This window comes from Lepidochelys kempii, chromosome 2, assembly GCF_965140265.1.
Source record: "Lepidochelys kempii isolate rLepKem1 chromosome 2, rLepKem1.hap2, whole genome shotgun sequence".
NCBI lineage: Eukaryota > Metazoa > Chordata > Testudines > Cheloniidae > Lepidochelys > Lepidochelys kempii.
In genome coordinates, this window is record NC_133257.1 from 231,386,996 (window position 1) to 231,405,339 (window position 18,344).

General features: G+C 41.4%; 1 protein-coding gene across 1 annotated transcript in view; it reads left to right on the plus strand.

The window, feature by feature from the left end:
- MALRD1 (MAM and LDL receptor class A domain containing 1) overlaps nt 1-18,344 on the plus strand; it is a 469,130-nt gene that overhangs the window by 64,448 nt on the left and 386,338 nt on the right. Inside the window, exons 10-13 of the mRNA XM_073334183.1 lie at nt 2,331-2,477; nt 5,478-5,587; nt 10,134-10,307; nt 14,108-14,228. Coding sequence (XP_073190284.1) covers nt 2,331-2,477; nt 5,478-5,587; nt 10,134-10,307; nt 14,108-14,228 — 552 coding nt within the window. The remainder of the gene's footprint in view (nt 1-2,330; nt 2,478-5,477; nt 5,588-10,133; nt 10,308-14,107; nt 14,229-18,344) is intronic.

Below are 18,344 nucleotides of genomic sequence, written 5' to 3' on the forward strand. Positions count from 1 at the left end.
GACTGAGCTGCGTCTATTGTCATGGGCATATATGTCGTCGTATCCTTGTAGAGTCTGCCAGGTGCTATTACCATGCTTGGTTGACAATAAACCTGGCCAGGCGCCTTTGCTACTAAAGTCTTGTGGTCATTGGGCAGTTCAATTGAGGTCTGCGCAGAGCTGGGGCAGCACACAAAAAACACACACAGCCAAACATCTAACAACACCTGTGTACTTAAACAGGGATTTTAGGTTTGGACAGGTCTGTCCCTTATGAGAAGAGACTTCTGGCTAACATATAAAGTTTCTAGCACTTGGATAGTGCCATACAAATAATAATATCGCTTACTATGGAAGGTCTTTTTGATGAGTACTGTGTGAGCTTGTCCACACGAGACATAGACTACATCTACACTACCGCGGTAAGTCGACCTACACTATGCAACTCCAGCTACATGAATAATGCAGCTGGAGTCCATGTACCTTAGATCGAGTTACTGTGGGGTTTACGCCGTGGGGGGTTGGCGGGAGAAAATATCCTGTTGACTTACCTTACTCTTCTTGTCGGGGGTAGAGTATAGGGGTCGAATGGAGAGCGATCTGCAGTCGATTTGGCAGGTCTTTACTAGACCCCCTAAATCGATCGCCAGTGGATCGATCTCAGAGCGTCAATCCCCACTGTTGTGTAGACCTGCCCCTAGTGCATGGCAAGCCATGGTGTGAATGTACAGTGCACTAGCCTGCTGTTTGCTAAGTTATCATGCGGACCCTGTTACCACACTCAACTTCTGTAGTGTGCTTTGAGCTGCTGCTGCTAGCAGTTGGTCCAAGTGCACTATGGAACTCAGTGTGTTGTAGCAGGATCCACATGGCCAATTACTGTGTGGCAAACTAGTGCGGTATAGATTTAAACCCTGACTTGCTGCGCACTAGCTGACCGTGTAGACAAGTCCTCAGTTTCTCATGCAGAAGATCTTTGCCACGATTTGGAGGAGGAGGGACGGGGGAGGCAGAGGAAATAGATGTTCGTTTAAGTAAAGCAAATCTAAATGCATTCTACATTTTTTTCATACTCCCTACATCAAATGACTGCCTAAGTAAGCATAATGCCTGGGGATCTAGGTATTTAATTAGTACACAGCAAGATAGTTTAAACTGGATAGAAATTTGCATACTCTACTTTGGTGTATTAGCAATTGAAGTCTAATTAACAAGATACCTTGTCAAAAGCCTAAGCATTTCTTAATTAGATAAATTTAATAATATAAATACCATCTTTAACTAATATGTGACAGCAAATGGGGACCAGTGTATTAGGTTAAAATTAAATGTGCATTGTACATCTAATTCAGTGGTGCTGATTTAAGTGTTTTGTTTCTTGGCATAGGACATATTAGTAGTTGGGAGAGCCTTTGTCTGAATAGCATGAGGAATCTTAGTGCCGAGTCATGCGAGCAGAGCTGTATTCTATTTTATGTTAGTGCTCTGCTTCTCACAATTTGAAAAATGGAATCTGGGATGATAGTTGCATGATGTAATAAATGCTTTTGGATCTTTGTCACAACTGTGTACAATCCCTACAGTACTTTCCACAACTGTGATAAATGCCCTAAAGGATTTTATATAATACATTTCCAGGTTGTTCTGTGCTTGAGAAGAAAACTTTGATAATGTATTATACTAATAAATTATTTAATTTGGCTATAATTCTGGAGATAATGCCTTCTTTGAGTTAAGTAGAAAATTGAGAGCGTGTAATGGTCTAATCTGAAGCCATTCAGACAACTTGACTGCAGTTTAATTGCCTTGTATGTTTTGGGTAAAATTTTCTGAAGTGTCTAAGTGATTAAGGAGCCTAAATCCCATTTTCAAAAGTGACTTAAGCATTTAGGCCTTAAATTCCGTGGACTTTCAATGAATCTAAATTATTTAGGCCCATGAAATTTTTACCATATATTCTTAATGAGCTTTCTCCTGTAAAAAGTTTTCCTTTTTAGTGATTTCAGGAAGTATTTGTAACTACTTGCAAATGAATCACTTGTTGACAGAACTTCATTAAGATTTCACCGTTAAAATCAAGAACTTCTTAATTAATACAGGCTGCTTTTCTTAGAATTACGTGTATCACAGCTGAGGATGGACAAACCTGTTTCGTATGTTACATACACTTTTAGAGCATTGGTTATTCCCCCCCGTTCTCCCCAGAAAAGTGATTCAGATTGCAATAAACATACCATTAGTTATTTTTTTTAAAAATAGGGCAGACCAGTTTACACTTGAGGAGAATAAGGGTGACAATTCCAGCATAAAACTGTGATATATGACTTTCCTTATTCTTCTGCTTACAATAGCAAATTATACTACATGTAACTTTGAGTCTGGTTTTTGTGGATGGAAGCCATTAAACCCAGAAGATGCTAAATGGAATATAATAAAAGGAGAGACATCCAATGACACAAAACTTCCTAACAGAGATCATACAACCAACAGTGAACTCGGTGAGTCTCTCTTGCATAGTTTCCCTTCTAAAAGTGAATTTTAATGTCCATGAAGCATGCCTGACTGACTGGAGACTAAAAACGACATAATATATGTAACATGGATAGCATCCGTATAAGCTTATTCCCTCTGGCCCCTTAATGTTCCTCAGTTGTGCTCTTACTGAGAAGTCCCCAGAGAAGTCATTGGAGTTTAAGTTTCTATGCCTATACCATGATTAATTTCGATACAGCTAGTGAGGTGCTAATTAATGCTGGTTGTAATGTTGGTTTTGATTTCTTCAGCTCTTGCTCACTGGATGGAGGCAGCCAACTTCTTTCATGTATACAGTGAACCACCATTATATCCAGTATTTAGACAGAGCCTACTCTTTTAGTTATTTCTCAGGCAAATTTTCCACTAAAGCCAGGACTGAATCCACAGTAAATAATTTAAACAGTTTTCTTTTTCTGCAGTACAGACATCCTGATCACTTTTGCTTGGGACAGGCGGAGAATGTACAGTATCCTTTGCATTGTTGCTCTACCTCAGTCAGTAGCTATCTCGTTGTTGTGCAGTGTGTTCAGCAGAGGGAAAGGAATTTAAATAAAGAGGGCTCATTTGCATTCTTTTGCAAAAGTCAAATGCTTTTACAAAGCGCTGTGCAATACTCAAAATGTCTTACATGATAACCTACAGCGTCAAGCGTTCTATGATTGTAGCATTATCAAAATATAGGATATATTATGCACTGTCCAGAGGAGAATAGACTAATCCAAAACCTGACTGCCTTTAGGTCATTCTCCAAGGCCAATTTTGGATAAAGCTTTCCCACTACTTAATGAGCAGCTCTTCAATATTTCATTTTTATTCTGAACATTCAGTACGTGGCCCCACACATTATTTCCTGCACTCCATTCAAACCCTGCAGAATTAAGAGACACAACATAGAACTTGCAGCCCAAGAAAAGGATGCTAAGGAGTTTTGAAGCCACTTTTGTGCACTCCTAATCCTGGGGGGCAGGAGAAGTCCCAGGCATAACCTGGTCAGTCTTGGGAGCCTGATTAAGTTAGAGCAGCCTCCTTAGGCTACCCTATGAGTTGCAGAGCTGCCCATAATTCCTGCCATGCTGTGGCCCCACCTCAACAGATCCCTTCTAACCTCAGCCCCACCCCGACACTCCTTTTGGCTGTCTGTCACCATGCTTGCACGGGGGATCCTCCCCTGGTTAGATATGAGGATGTTAGGGCTCCTTGACACTACCCTGACCCTTTTAAACAGTATAAAAGGGCTGGAGTGGGGAGGATCTCGCTGGTAGTTCTCCATATTCCTTCAGTTCAGCAGGGTAGATTAACTCCTGATTTATGCCAGCTCCTCTCAGCATTTAGCAGGTGGTAGGGTACCTCTGGTTGCAATAATTCTGCCAGCAGGAAGTTATAGAAGTGCGATATGGCCCCAAATTCCTTCTGCTGTGGGAGGGGAGCAGCACAGCTTGAACAGTGAGTAATGCTGGCTCAGGATAGGATATGTCCCCCACAACCTCTGCTGGCAGGGCTACTATGGAATCTCACCTATAGACTGAAGCTGTGTCCCATGAAGTACCAGTGAAAACATTATCGGCTTATCAGTGAGGATGTCACTGGTGCCGCGGAGAGTAGCAGGCTTTGTTTGTTCAGGAAGGTACGCCTGGCACCTCCCTGTACCAACCTGGGCAATCTAAACCTGTATATAATTGTGTATGTCATTATTCACTTGGGAGCCCTCTGCTCCATTCCCATGGATCACTGGGGAATGGCTACTGTGCATAATTGTGCCAGCACGGTAACTGTTTTTCTAAGATACAAGACGATGAGTGTAATGTCAGTGGGCAAGAATGTGCCCTTGGTGTTACTTTGCATAGACTTTCATGAAAAACTTTTCAGTATTCAATGAAGGCAGCATTGATGGCTCCTAAAATGTGCAGCTTAAGGGGCCCTTGAAGATGTTTATCCTTTCCTACCTTTGTCTTGAGCACATCTGCTATAGTTCCAATCCAAAGGCAGTTAGTTTGCCAGAATTCAGATTAGATCTTTAATTAAGCTTTCATCCCCACTAGCACAGACAGCAATGTGAAGCCTGCGGACCACAGGAGAAATTATAGCTTATTTCATTGGTTCACAACATTGTTAACATGCCTAAACACTGCTAGGCTGCAGTGGGAATTGGTTAAGAATAAACTGAATGCTGTACCTAATCTGAGTGTCATTGAATTTTGATTCTAAACATTATTTACACCAATATTTAAAACCAATTAAAGTGGTCTTTTGGAGCTCCCAGCTGAGGTCTGTATTTTTTTGATTCTCTCAGGCTGTCAGCGCTCCTAGTGGTGCACCCTTCCTACACTCTGAGAACTGGACCCTTTCTGGAAGTGGGATGTGGAGGAGTGGGATAGCTGGGCAGCTGTAGTGCTACACACACACACACACACACACACATACGCACACAGAGAGAGAGAGGTCTGAAGTTTTCTGTCTGAGAAGGGCAGATGCAAGAAGTACATCTCTGGAGAAGTGCTGGACCCCAGCATTTGAGCTTTCGTTGCAGATGTCCAGTGTTTACTCCCTCAACAGTGGCCTCTGTGCACATTCAGGAACAATGAGGGGGAGACCCTTAGCCTTCACTCCAAACAGCCCAGTTGCATACCCTTTAGAGTGTTGAGTGCTGCTGGAGTCTCTAGTTTCTTCTTCTCCCACATGTCCCCCACCCTTGTACTTAGGAATTCCCATATGGGGGCACTGGGAGTGGGGAAGAGAGCTCCCTACACTCTCACCCTATCCTTTCAGACTCATTAGAAGGCAGCCAAAGTCTGTCCCAAAATTTTCCTAATGATCTAATGGAAGAGAATGCTACTCCACTTGTTAAAATAAATGAAGGTGTTCACTATGCATGAGGAGATCATTAAGGAAAGGCTAGTTCTCTCACATAAATGTTCACCATTGTGGGACAGTGTTTCTAACATTTCATTGATTTTATTTTTCAGGATCATTCATTTATTTTGGAGGATCACCACAGGCAAGCATGAAACCTGTCATTTCCCGCCTCGGGAGTCCTGTCATTACTAAGCTGTCCTTTGACTCTGTCCATTGTCAGGTAGCAGTTTGATACTAATTGTGATCACTTCATGTCCTCAGGTATTGTGTGGTGCTGCTGAATGCTGTTATAGTTGATGTGGTTGAAAAAGTGGTTGCATTTCAGTAGTGGAGCAAGTGATCATTGGGCCTGATTATTTATTCTGGCCAAGATTAATGTATGAGCTCAGGGATGGGCTAGCTGGAGGGGTAGGTGTGGGACACACAAAGTTATCTTTTTTCCTGATATGTGGGAGCTGGCCAGTCTCCAGTTTAGCTTAGAGCAATCTCAGACCATTCTACTTTTACACTAGGGCTACTCTCCTGGAGACTGTGGACAGCCAAGAATAGCCCTACCCATTCCCTCCGGAGTTACCCTAGGACACCTCCAAAATCACAGATTGACATAGAACCTTTCTGCCATCTCTACCCCAGCCAGGAAATCCCCTTACATTGACATCTCCATGGTGGGAATTCCATCATTATCTGTATAAATGTCTCAGCATGTGAATCATGCTGAATGTTAATTGGGTAGTGTTCAGTCCCACACCACATATACAAAATACCCTAACATTTTAGTTGAAAATAATTTGAGGTGGATGGGTTTTGTATTTTAATCAATGCAGTGTTTGACACATTGTCAGTATGCACAGAGCACGTCATAGTCAATCAACTTGCATATCCTGGGCTCAATCTTGCAGCTATGCAGGGGAGTAGGAGAGCAATTAGCAGTAGGGAGAGGAATGAGCTGGCAAGGAGTACTAGGAAGCCAGCAGTGAGAGAGAAATCAGCAGAGTTGACACTCAGGATTTAGGCTGGTAGAAAAATGGAAAAACAATTTTGTCTGAAGTTTTGGAATTTTGAAGAGTTCAAAATTGAACTTTTTTTGTTTTGTTTTCAAAAATGATAACAACATATATATTTTCTTATTTTTTGAAATGTTGAGGTTTGTCCCCTTTTTGCCACAGAACTACAGAAAACACTGTAATAACAATAAATATTGTGCCTTTTTAGTGGGGGAAGGGAGGGTTTTACTCCCCCACCTATCCCTAACTTTTCAAAACTCTTCCAACTTTTGGGAAGTTACAGGGTCACAAAGTTACAATATTTCTTTTTTCCTTTTGCCATTGTGTAACTTTTTGAAAGTTGAAAAGTTAGAGTGGAAAAAAAGGGAGGGAGGAGTTGTGAAAATCCTAAACATCATTCATTCTTTTGCATTCGCTGGTGAAAAAGGTAAAAAAGTGAGAAAATGAAGTGTCAGAAAAGATGAAATTAAAATTCTTTTTTTGTTTTGGAATTTTCTGTTTTGAAAAGTAGAGGAATGTCAACAAAAATGAATGGTTTGCAATGGGGTGTTGGGGAGAGATTCTATTGCTATCTCCCTTAGTTCCCTCACTGGAGGAATCCTACCTCATCTGGATCTAAGGATTTTAGAGCCCGTTTATGCCAATCTAACCCTTTCACCTGTCTTAAAGGGGCTGGAGTGAGCATGAGGATCTCCCCTCTTAATTCTTACAACTTTACAGAGTGCAGTGAAGAATCAGAAGTCAAATGAAGACCATTCTCTGAGCATCTTCCCCCTGTAATGAAATAAGAGGGCCAGAATGTGGCTGTAAAGCATTGCCAGCATACTGCTCTTGCAGGAACTCCTGGAGACATGTCTGAGATCGGCAGGATGTCTCTCAGAGCACAGGGGAAGAGCAGGTGCTGGTTATATCCTCTGGAAGGTTCAGCTTGAACTCCTCCTTGTGTGGGGCCAGCCTGCCGGCTGGTGCTGTAATGGAATGGGGACCCTGCACCACTATCTTCACAAAGTTTGGTGTGACAGATGACATTAAACTCATGAAACCCTAACCCCCATATGTATGGCAAGGCAAAAGAGCCCTTCCTTCACCTGCCTTAAATTTTAAAGCCTGCTAATATTTTAAACTAAAATGCTAATCCTCCCAGACTTGCTCCTACCAGTGTTTACAAGTCATCCATCTTTAGAGCAGCTTTCCTCCAGAGAGGTAGCAAGTGACAGTATTGCACACCAACAACTTTAGGACATGGTTTAATTTACAGTAGGGAACTAAGGTTGAACAGCTAGCAGTGAACATTAATTTACAAAATTGTGGAAAGCTTGTGAAAGCCCAGCTGGTTTGGTTTCTCCTTTGTGAGACTTTGATCAGAGGCAGATTACTGTTTTGTGGGGCTCTGGGCCAGAGAAAATGGGGGCCCCTCCCCACCCCTTCCACCTGCAGTTCCCCCTGCACTCCACCAGCATTACTGCCAGGAAAATGGGGTTGGGGAGCGGGTGTTTGCCCCCGCTCTGCCCAGAGTTGGGTGAGTGGCACCTGGCAGAGCAGCCCTGGAGAGGCCCTGCCTCCAGATCAGGGATTCAACGTGAGAGTACCCTGTGACTGAAGGGCCATGGTGTAAGACTGACAAACCCACACGTGGAAGGCTTTGCTGTGGAGTAGCTGAGCGAAGGTCTTGCTTATACTTTGTGCTGGTCTTTTTCTGTTAATAAATGAGACCCTCCAAAGGGGGCCCTCTGTAGTACCTGAAGACCTGCTTGGACTTATTTAGACACTGGGGGAGAGGAAATCAAGGTAGAAGTCACACATATCTCCATCTTTGACAGCAGGGGGGCCCAGAGGGATGGCCTGCACCATGGCAGTCCTGTTTCCCTGAACACAGTGGGAACAAACAGCAGGCTGTTTCCTTGCTTGCTATTTCCAAACCTGCCTTTCCAGACATTGATCTGCTCAAAAAAAGTTCTCTCTCTCTCAGCTTCCTCCCAGGGCTGATTTCATACTGCTTCTCCTCCTGTCTGCTTGCATTCTGATCCTGTCTGCTGCTGATACACATAGCTGCAACTAAATGAATACCCCAGACCCTGTATACTCAACCAGTCCCAGAGAAAACCTTCTTATTGTCCTTGAGTTAATTCTTGCTCAAGCCTTCCTGTGCAGCCCAGTGCTTTAGGCAGTGGCATCTATTAATTCAGCTGTTTTAAGCCAGAAAGTGGCTTAATTGTTTTTTCCACTGAGGCGATGTCTACACTACAGACTTCTGCCAGCATGGTTGTGCTGGTCAGGGGTGTCATGAAATGTGATCCCTGACAGACATAGCTATGCTGGCAAAAGCTCCTTGTATAGACACAGCTTACATTGGCATTTCTGCTGGCATATCTTATTTTGTTTGGGAGAACTGGAATAAGCTCTACAGGTGAAAGTTCAGTTTTGGCAGTATAAGCTGTGTCCATGTTAAGAGCACTTTGCTGGTGTGGTATCCTAGCATAGCTATACTGGCAGAGTGCTCCTAGTTTAGACCTGGCCTTAGCCTGAATGGAAGATGGTTACCCCACCCATCAGCTTCAGTGAGATCGGTGATTGCCTATATATCAAAGACAGACTTGCTGGCAGCCACCAACAATCTCCAGTACAACAGTGCTATGTGGTAGTTAACCTAAAATGGTTTGAATTCTTTAGATCTGTTTGCTTACAGCCTGTAATTTAAGAATCGGTAAATTGGAGAACATTTTCTGTATAATCTTATGATCCAAGGAACACTGTGGACACTCAGCACAAAGAATGGATAAAAAACTGGAAAACAGACTGCTTGACAGCCAGTTATATTCACCAGCTGAGTATCTCTTCATTTGCATTCAGTGATTAGCAACTATCTAGGGCTTGCAGTGAATTTTCAGCTGGAGGATTCTAGCTTTTCATTATCTAAAAAAGTGGGAAAAATTATGAGAAAAAATAAGACAAATGTAGTTTCCTTGAAAATCTTATTTCTCTCCAGTTCTTGTGATCAGAATGGTTTTCAGAATACTACTTAACAAAAAGTAATGAAACTAGGTCGGGATATATGAGCCAACAATCCCGGTATTACACGTCTGTCTAAAGGGCTAAAGAATTGTGTCTTCTGTCTTCCTGATTCCATGCCTGCCACACCAGTTTTTCCAGCTGCTTCCATCCTGGTGTCCCCTCTTTTTAAGCTTTGACCCTGCACTTGCATTTCAGGAGACCAGCAGGATAATTTATGGGAGAGGATTTTTTTTTTTTAATTTTCAACCCCTGGAAGGTTTACGGGATTGTTCCTGAAAACTGAGGATCAGATGAGGACTGAGGATGCATGTGGTATTTCATGGTTTTACATCATTCTCTGACTTTCCTTAAGCCTAGCTTAGGCTGCCTTTTCAGATATTTCGCCCATGTCTCAGGGTACAGTTTTGAAAACAAAAATTATTCTTGGTGGAGCTCCCTGATGAGAGCCCCCAGTGAGGTAAGGGAAATCATAGATAGATGTCTATAGGTTATGATGGAAATACATTTTAAAAATCTTAGTTACATATTTATATTGGCTTTACTTTTTTGACACAGATTACCTTTCGGATCCTATACATTCAAAGTGTGTTTCCTGTATGCCTGCTGCATTTAGTCTTGTGCGTGTGTACACAATGCAGTGGTACCGCATATGCAAAGTTAGTTTATATTATAATGGTGTAAATGTATATTGAAATTGCTGTAGGTTGGCAAGCTGTCCAACACTTTTTTAATAAACATTTATTTCAACAGATAATATTTTGGTATCAGTTGTCTCAGGATTCCCAGCTCTCTGTCTTTAAGAGAACCGTCCTTGGTGAGGATTTGCAAAAACTTGGTAACATGACAGGTTTGTCCAAGAGGCAGTGGACTAAAGCAAATATTCTTATAGAAAGCAAACCTGAGGAAATGTCACCACCTTTCCAGGTAACTCTATTGGCAATTATATTTCTTTTCTGTACAAATAAGCTATTCTAATATGGCTCTTAGAATTAATTTATTAATTTAAAATAATCTTTGCTTACACTTTTATAAAGAATTCCTTTAAGCTTTTTGTATAGATGTGGAAATAAAAGAGGAATGTCAATGTTTCAGAAGTTTGTGCATTAAAATCACACATTTATGATGAAAATCAAGTAGCAGATGTGCAGTCTATTAAAAAATGGGATGAGTATTTATGATACAGTTGAGAAAAAACATATATCTCTGGGGTCTACTAACAGGACTGTTGTAAGCAAGACACAGGAGGTAATTGTGTCGCTCTACTCAGTATTTGTGAGGCCTCAGCTGGAGTCCTGTGTCCAATTCTGGGTGCCATACTTTCGGAAAGATGTGGAGACCATCCAGAGGAGGCAAAAACATGGTGAAAGGTTGAGAAAACCTGTTTTATGAGATGAAAAAAATGGGCATGTTAAGTCTTGAGACAAGAAGACTGAGGCTGGGATTTGATAAGTCTTCAAATATGTAAAGAGCTGTTATAAAGCAGATGGTGATCAATTGTGTTCTGTGTCCACTAAAGGAAGGACAAGAAGTAATGGGCTAAATATGCAGCAAGGAAGATTAAGGTTAGACATCAGGAAATACTTTCTAACTATAAGGGTAGTTAAGCTCTGGAATAGGCTTCCAAGGGACATTGTGGAATCCCGATCACTGGAGGTTTTCAAGAACAGGTTGGACAAAGACCTGTCAGGAAGGTCTAGTTTTACTTGTTGCTGCCTCATCACGTGGAGCTGCGGTTGATGACTTCTCAAGGTCCCTTCCAGCCCTACATTTCTATAATTCTATGATTATACTCAAAAATTAGCAACTAATGATATTGGCTACCGGGAGGGTGAATGCAGGCTCCTGGACATTTCAGTCAGTAACAATCAATACTTCAGCACTGATCTCCAACCACAGGGTTTAGTTTGACTTGCAGATTATCTCATACCTGCATTTAACTAGGTATAGAAAACAACTGATGAATCACTCACCAACTAAAATATAAAGCATTTAGCAAAGCAATCTTCCTGTTTTGGTCTTTACATTTTGTATGCCACCGTCATAATAAAAACTGTCAAACTATGGATTACAGCCAGGGTCCTCAAACTTTCCATAAGGAGATTGCTGCAGAGATATCACAATTGATTAGTTGTTGAGCAACTTTCCTCTCATTTCAGGTCACTTGGACCACTTCACCTCCCAGTCACAATTGATAATGTGCCTGTGGCTACTTTTATAATAAAAATAGAAAAGTAATACAGGGAAAGTGTTTGCACCAGTACCTTTATTTGATGCTAGTAGTATGTGCAAATGAGGAGGAGAGTCAGCAGCATGGGATCAGCAAGTGCTCCATAGAGTACAATTTGAGAACCTGGCTTACAGGGTGTTTTTCTATTTTAATGGAACCAGGGTCAGATCTCCAGGCTACTACAAAATTAATGTTTCATCTGTGCTCACCCATAGGATACATCCTCATTGTTGATTCTGCAAAGTGGTCATTAGCTCCTGGATTAAAATGTAATTCTTCATGTGGCACTGTAATATGGAAAATAGATGGTTTCCCACATGGAGTTCTCTTCCATGGTGGGTGACGCAAACTGTTGACACTTTAGCAGAGTTGAGGAGTTTAATCAGCCCAACTTCTGCTGTGCAGGATGCTGTTTGAACATCATTAGAGGTTAACAATGTGCTTATTTTATCAGATCAGTACCAAGAGGACAAAAGCAATAGCATTAAGCATTCCCAAGTCAGCAATTATGTATTGCACACTTCTTTAGTGTGTCAGTAATTTTCTTATATTAGAATTAATTGTCTTCACATTTATAGATTTTGCTTTTATCCTTAGACTTCTCATTAATATTGTTAGAAAAATCTGCAATAATTTCATATGCTTCTGTCCATATTGACATGGAAAGTCTTGCCTCTTTTACTTCTGGAAAGGGGCCATTCAATGATACTATTGCTGAATAACATTAGAATCACTTCCTGCAATGAGTCTTTGAAAATGTAATGACCACCAAACGGAAAAGAGATCCTGTTTTGGAACCTACCTGATTTTGACAAATATTCTAGTAAAATCAAAGTAAATTATGGAACAGAGATATAGATAGGTCACATATAGAATACCTGCCCAAACTGGCTTATATAGGATATCTCGAAACATTTTATTTAACTACTTAGTGTATCTAAAGTAGTCAGCTCTCCTAGAAGTATTGTGCCCATTCGTAAGAGTACAGTATGGTACTAGAAATCACATCACTGTGCCAGTCAAACTCTGAGCCCAACATACATTAGAGAAGTATGGCCTTTAGGCATGGTGTATCAAATGTCATCATGAAATCTGCTCCACAGCACTGCCTTATGCTATCAGATCCTGAGGTAGGATCCACAGCAAACCTCCATTGGTACTTCCTGAAATTCCAATGCTACGTCAGTTTAGAAAAAATGGATTCCTCAGCTGAATACTCTCCTTTCTGGGTACGGTCAGAGATTGGTATGTAGTGATTCCCACCAATGGCGCAAAAAGCCAGGATGTGGGTTAAACACCACCAGAGCCCTGACTCATCAACCCTGGGCACTCAGTTCCGACTACAAGAGTGGGACAAGGCAATCTCCCTTCAAGCACGTATTGGTGGGACATAATCACACTCCATCACAAGTCCTGCATGTCTTTTAGCACAGAATTTGCCTTCTGGAAGATATAGATCTTTTGGTAGATTTGCCATGCCTTCTGGTAGATTTGCATTACTCCACCAGCATAAAGTAGCCATTAACCTGGTGGATCTGACCATATGAAAATTCCTCCTGCATGTGGGTGGATCCTTGGGTTATATAGCACTGCCATAGTAGCTTCTACACCACTCTTAACTGTGCAGAGGTGTGGCAAGAGTGTGCCAATGCCCCAGTGATTCCTGCCAGCTGGAATGGCCCCTTGGAAACTTTGCCTTTATATTGGATCAGGCAATTGATCTGGGGTGCTCTGAAAAGTTCTCCAAAAGCATTTCATGGCTGGATGATCATGTGAGCATGTCTTGTTTCATAAATGTGCCAGCCACCCTCACTCCCCCCGTGATTATTTTTGTCATCAAGAAAACTATTTAGAATATGGCTAAGAAACAAAAGCTATATTTCACATCAGTGAAATCCTGAATGAGAGGGCTGTAGTTAAGTGAATCAGTTTAGCCCTCCAGTGACTTTCAGGTATGAAATATGTTGTTTTTTTTTTACTGTGCTAGCTGGCAGGGAGTTTGGGGCATAGTGTGTTTAAAAGTATCTTTGTATGCACACATTACAGTATATGTATTTCTTATATGGAAATGTCTTATTGACCTCAGCAGACATGATATAAATGAACTCATGTCTCAGTTAAATTGAGTTGTAAACCACCACATTTAGTTACCCTGAATAGCTCATTTAAAAAGGCACAGGACTTCATGGTTCCACGAGGAACACAGTACATTCAGGAAGTGATGATTATTATTGCTTAGGGTTGAAACAAGGTTGTTTAGGTTCTATAATGTTTTGTGAAGGTAGTTATGTCTTTGAGAGTTTAGCTGTAAGTTTCTGACTTGAATCTTACCATGCTAATCTCAACCATATGTTTCGTTGGCTAATGGCGTCCTTCAAAACTGTGATGGTTGTAGATGGTGTTTACTCTCCATACAGATACCTGGAATTGTAAAGAAATGATATTTCCTTTTGTAATGTGACTTTTAATAAGATTATTTATTTCTGTGTCATTATAGATCATTTTACAAGCCACTGCTCTATCAGAGGATGCTACTGTTGCTATAGACGACATCAGCATAACAACAGAATGTGGTACTGCATATAAATCATTTTCCAATACCAGCCAAGAAAGCAAAGGCAAGTTAAATTAAAGCAAGCAAATTAAAAAAAAAATCGGAAGGACATAGTATGGTGTCAAGCTAACTTTCTTTTTTATGCTTTGTTGTTCTTTCACAAAAAATATTCGTCTAGTTAATGTCATTTTGTGGTTTTTCCCTAAAAAAAGAATTAAACAATGAAATAACTAACTTGATTTGAAGATATTTTTTAGCCTTTCATTGACAATGAATTCCAGAATAATTTGAATTAGATATTACAGATGTGTAAATCATAATATTCATACTTTGAGTAATGTTGCCTTGTTAAAGTCAGTGAGTATGAAAAAGGATGCTACAAAGTAGCTGTCAGCTGTATGGTTATACAGACACAGACGAAAAACAAGTATATAGACATTATGTATAGATCAGATCCTCAGCCAGTGTTAACTTGCATAGCTCTGATGGGTTTCGGTTCAGTTATGTCCGTTTGCACCAACCGAAGATCTGGCCCTATGTGCATGTATTATTAAATTCCTTCTATTTCCTATATTTTATATCCATGCCCCAGCTATACTCTAAAACAATCCCCTTGCATAAAAAGCCATTAAAGTGTTTGTGGGAATGATCTGACCACTTCTTATAAGGGTGTTAGGTGGAAAATAGAGCAAGACATAGGTCTATTTGTGACAGTGCATATTCTGTAGTGAAGCCTATCATCTTATGTCTAACATGACTTGCTATAGTTTCCATTAGAATCACAGTGATCTAAACTGCAGCTGGATGGAAAGAAAGTATGACTTTTATGACAAAACTCCATCTGCATCATAAACGTATACATCTTGGTACTTTTCAACACTGATGAATATGTTTGTTAAATAGAGTAGTGTTACAAGGTAGCATGGGCATAGACAGTCTCTAGGGAAGTTACTGATTGTAGGAGTGTAACACAGAAACCCGAATTTCTTCAATCCTTTTCTGGAAAATGTATGACATAGTGGGAATGTAGACCTTTCGGTTTTCAGATGCCTTCCCTGCTTCCCCATATATTCTACTGTATTAAGGCATTTAGGAATTAGTAGAAGAGAGTTCCTTTTCAAAAAGGGTTCTTTAAAAAGAAAAACCCTACCCTCATATTAATCACATAGTAGTGTCATTTTTTAGAAATTTACTTTTTAAGAAGGGAGCACTTCCAGCAAAGTCCTAACCAGACTAGTTGGACTGGTATGCTACCAAATTAATTCACAAACTGAAAAAGAAAAAGTCTGTGTCTTTTTTTTTTTTTTTTTTTTACCCCTGGTCTGAAATAAAGTTAGCACATTTTGGGTATCACTTACATTGAACTCTGTTCTGGACTATCTTCTAACACACATCTTGCTAACCGTCTAACACAGAACATCTGGCTTCTGGGAATTTTCTTATATAACAAACAGGAAACATTATGATCAGAGGCAAGGGGCACAGTTGCTAAACTGAATCCTCTAGGCACAAAACATTAGTGCAAGATTTGCCCTTGATTGGCCGGGGTGAAAGCTATATGCTGTTGAAGTATCCATGAGAAAGATGTCCTGTGCATAGAATGTTCACTCTAAAATGGTTGAATTTCAATAAGAGTTGGTCCTCGAACTCCCTTAGATGCTGTTGTGTTAATTTTTATGGAATATATGGGCCCAGTGGGTCAAAGATGTTAATATGGCCATGTCACTATACAACGCTAAACAATTAAATATGGTTCAAGCTCTTCAGTCCAGAGACATTGGCCTGCTTAGTCTAATGGCAACAATCAATATTAAAAATCTTTAACCATTTATTAAAGATAGAGGAAAGGAAAAAGCAATTAAAGCATTGAAATATAAAATATCAAATAAGGTGTCCATTTTAACAATGTTCTTTATTCCTTTTAACTGTAGAGCTTTTACAGTCTTAGATGGTATTAACTGTCTTTTTGGGAACAAGAGAAGATAGCTGAGATGGTCTGGAGTTGGAGTTAGAGTCCAATCCCACTTCCTTGGAGACAAAGCAAGATAAACACACACAAAAGAGGACAGCAAAGATAGAAAATTCAACTTCTGTCTCTTGTGACAGGAAGGAGCTTGACCAGGGTAGTCGGGACCAAGGGTCAGATCGGGGCAAACCTGAGGCTGGAATTAGAGCATAATCAGGGTCCAGGCCAGCATCAATATCAAGGGTCAGTGTCCAGTCAAGTTTCAGGATATGAGTCAGGAGGCAAAGTCCAAATCAAGCTGAGGTCGAAGCCAGGAGTAACAAATGGTCATGGCAGCTACAGGAGATCCATACTGATCACTTCCTGGATATTTCCTGGAATGCCTCTTAGGTTTATGTAGGGCGGGGAGCCTATCAGATGACTTCTGGTAGGACTTTCCATGGTCTGTGTCCACAGAAGGTTGTGGGCAGTGCAGCACATTCTGGTTACAGCTACCTCTGGCTGGCAGCACAGAGCCTGGCAGCTCGGCCAGCCAAGGTTCTAGACCTGTGAGGCCTTACATCCTGTGCTGACTCTTGCTTGCAACCTTGTACCAGCATTGGGCTGTTTAGGGTGTGGCTTTTTGCTGCCTCTTTCGTCATAGGCTCACCATATTGGCTGGCTAAGCTAGGCTCCGATTAAACAGAAAGGGGAGATAGGAAAGAGAAGAAATAAGGGTGTGGGAAGGAAAATAACACATGAAAGGAAGTGGTGAGAGCATGAACCTAAGTTTCTCATTCTAGGAGTTGTTCAGGATTTAGCCAAAGCTGGTGCAGTTGGTGATATCATCTGAGTCCCTATCTCTGGCCTGGTCTGGTCAGGACATCTCTCAGGATCAGGATGATGAAGGCTCAACGGTGCCACGATGGATTGCATGGTCCCAAGAGGTTGTGGCGGTGGCAGCCATGACTGTGAAGCTTGCTCCTTTCAGCCCATTGATCGTCTAGCCTAGCACCATGATTCCTGCTATCCCCAAGTCTTATTTTTAACCCTTCCCCCCAAGGGGGCAATGGGCGAAATATCCCATCATCCTGATTATTTTGTCCACCAATTAGGCCTAATTTATGACCCACCAATTTTGGTCCATTGATTTTGGATTCCATTCTCCTTTGTTTACTGGTCACAATCTTAACGTGGTCCTTGGGTGGTATCAATAGACCTTTTTGTTGGGACTAATTCAGTCTTCCTGTCTTCAACTTCGGCTGATTTTTATAAGCAATTTTATGTAACAGGCTGAGTTGGATTTTGGTTATCTTGGACAACTTAGGGCAGGTCTATACTACAAATTTACATCAGCATAGCTGCACCAATTCAGCTGCGCTGCTGTTGTGCGTCTGAGGATGCTCGATGCCAGTGGTGGGCAACCTGCGGCACGTGGCCCGTCAGGATAATCTGCTGGTAGGCCACGAGACAGTTTCTTTATATTCACAGTCAGCAGGCACAGCCACCCTCAGTTCCCAGTGGCTGCAGTTCGCTGTTCCCAGCCAATAGGAGCTGTGGGAAGTGATGGCCAGCACATTCCTGCGGTCCATGCAGCTTCCTGTAGCTCCCATTGGCCGGGAACAGCTAACCGCAGCCACTGGGAGCTGCGGGCGGCCGTGTCTGTGGATGATCAGTGTAAACAAACTGTCTCACGGCCCACCAGTGGTTTACCCTGATGGGCTGCAGGTTGCCACCCACTGTTCTATGCCAATGGGAGAGATCTCTCCTGTCAGCTTAATAACTCCACCTCCCTGAGAGATGTTAGCTAGGTCAGTGAGAGAAGCTCTCCCATTGACATAGCACTGTCTACACAGTGGGTTAAGGTCGCTATAACTACATTGCTCAGGGTGTGGATTTTTCACACCCCGAACAATGTAGTTAAACCAAAGTAAGAATGTAGTGTATATCAAGCCTTAGAGTATAAGCCTCTGCACATCAGTGCTTTTGAAAATTCTGTCTTTAGATTCTAAGCTTTTCTAGACAAGTACTTTTCTTATCAGCAGTGTGGTGCACCCAACACACTTAGGGATGTCATGGAAAATAATTATACACAAGTAGACGGCTGCTGTCATCTAGAAAGGAGAATAACATTAACTGGATTTCTAGTTCACCAAAAATGGTGTGAAAAAGTCACTTTATAGATTAACTGATTCAATCTGCGTGCAATATTATATATGTAAATGGTGAAAAGAA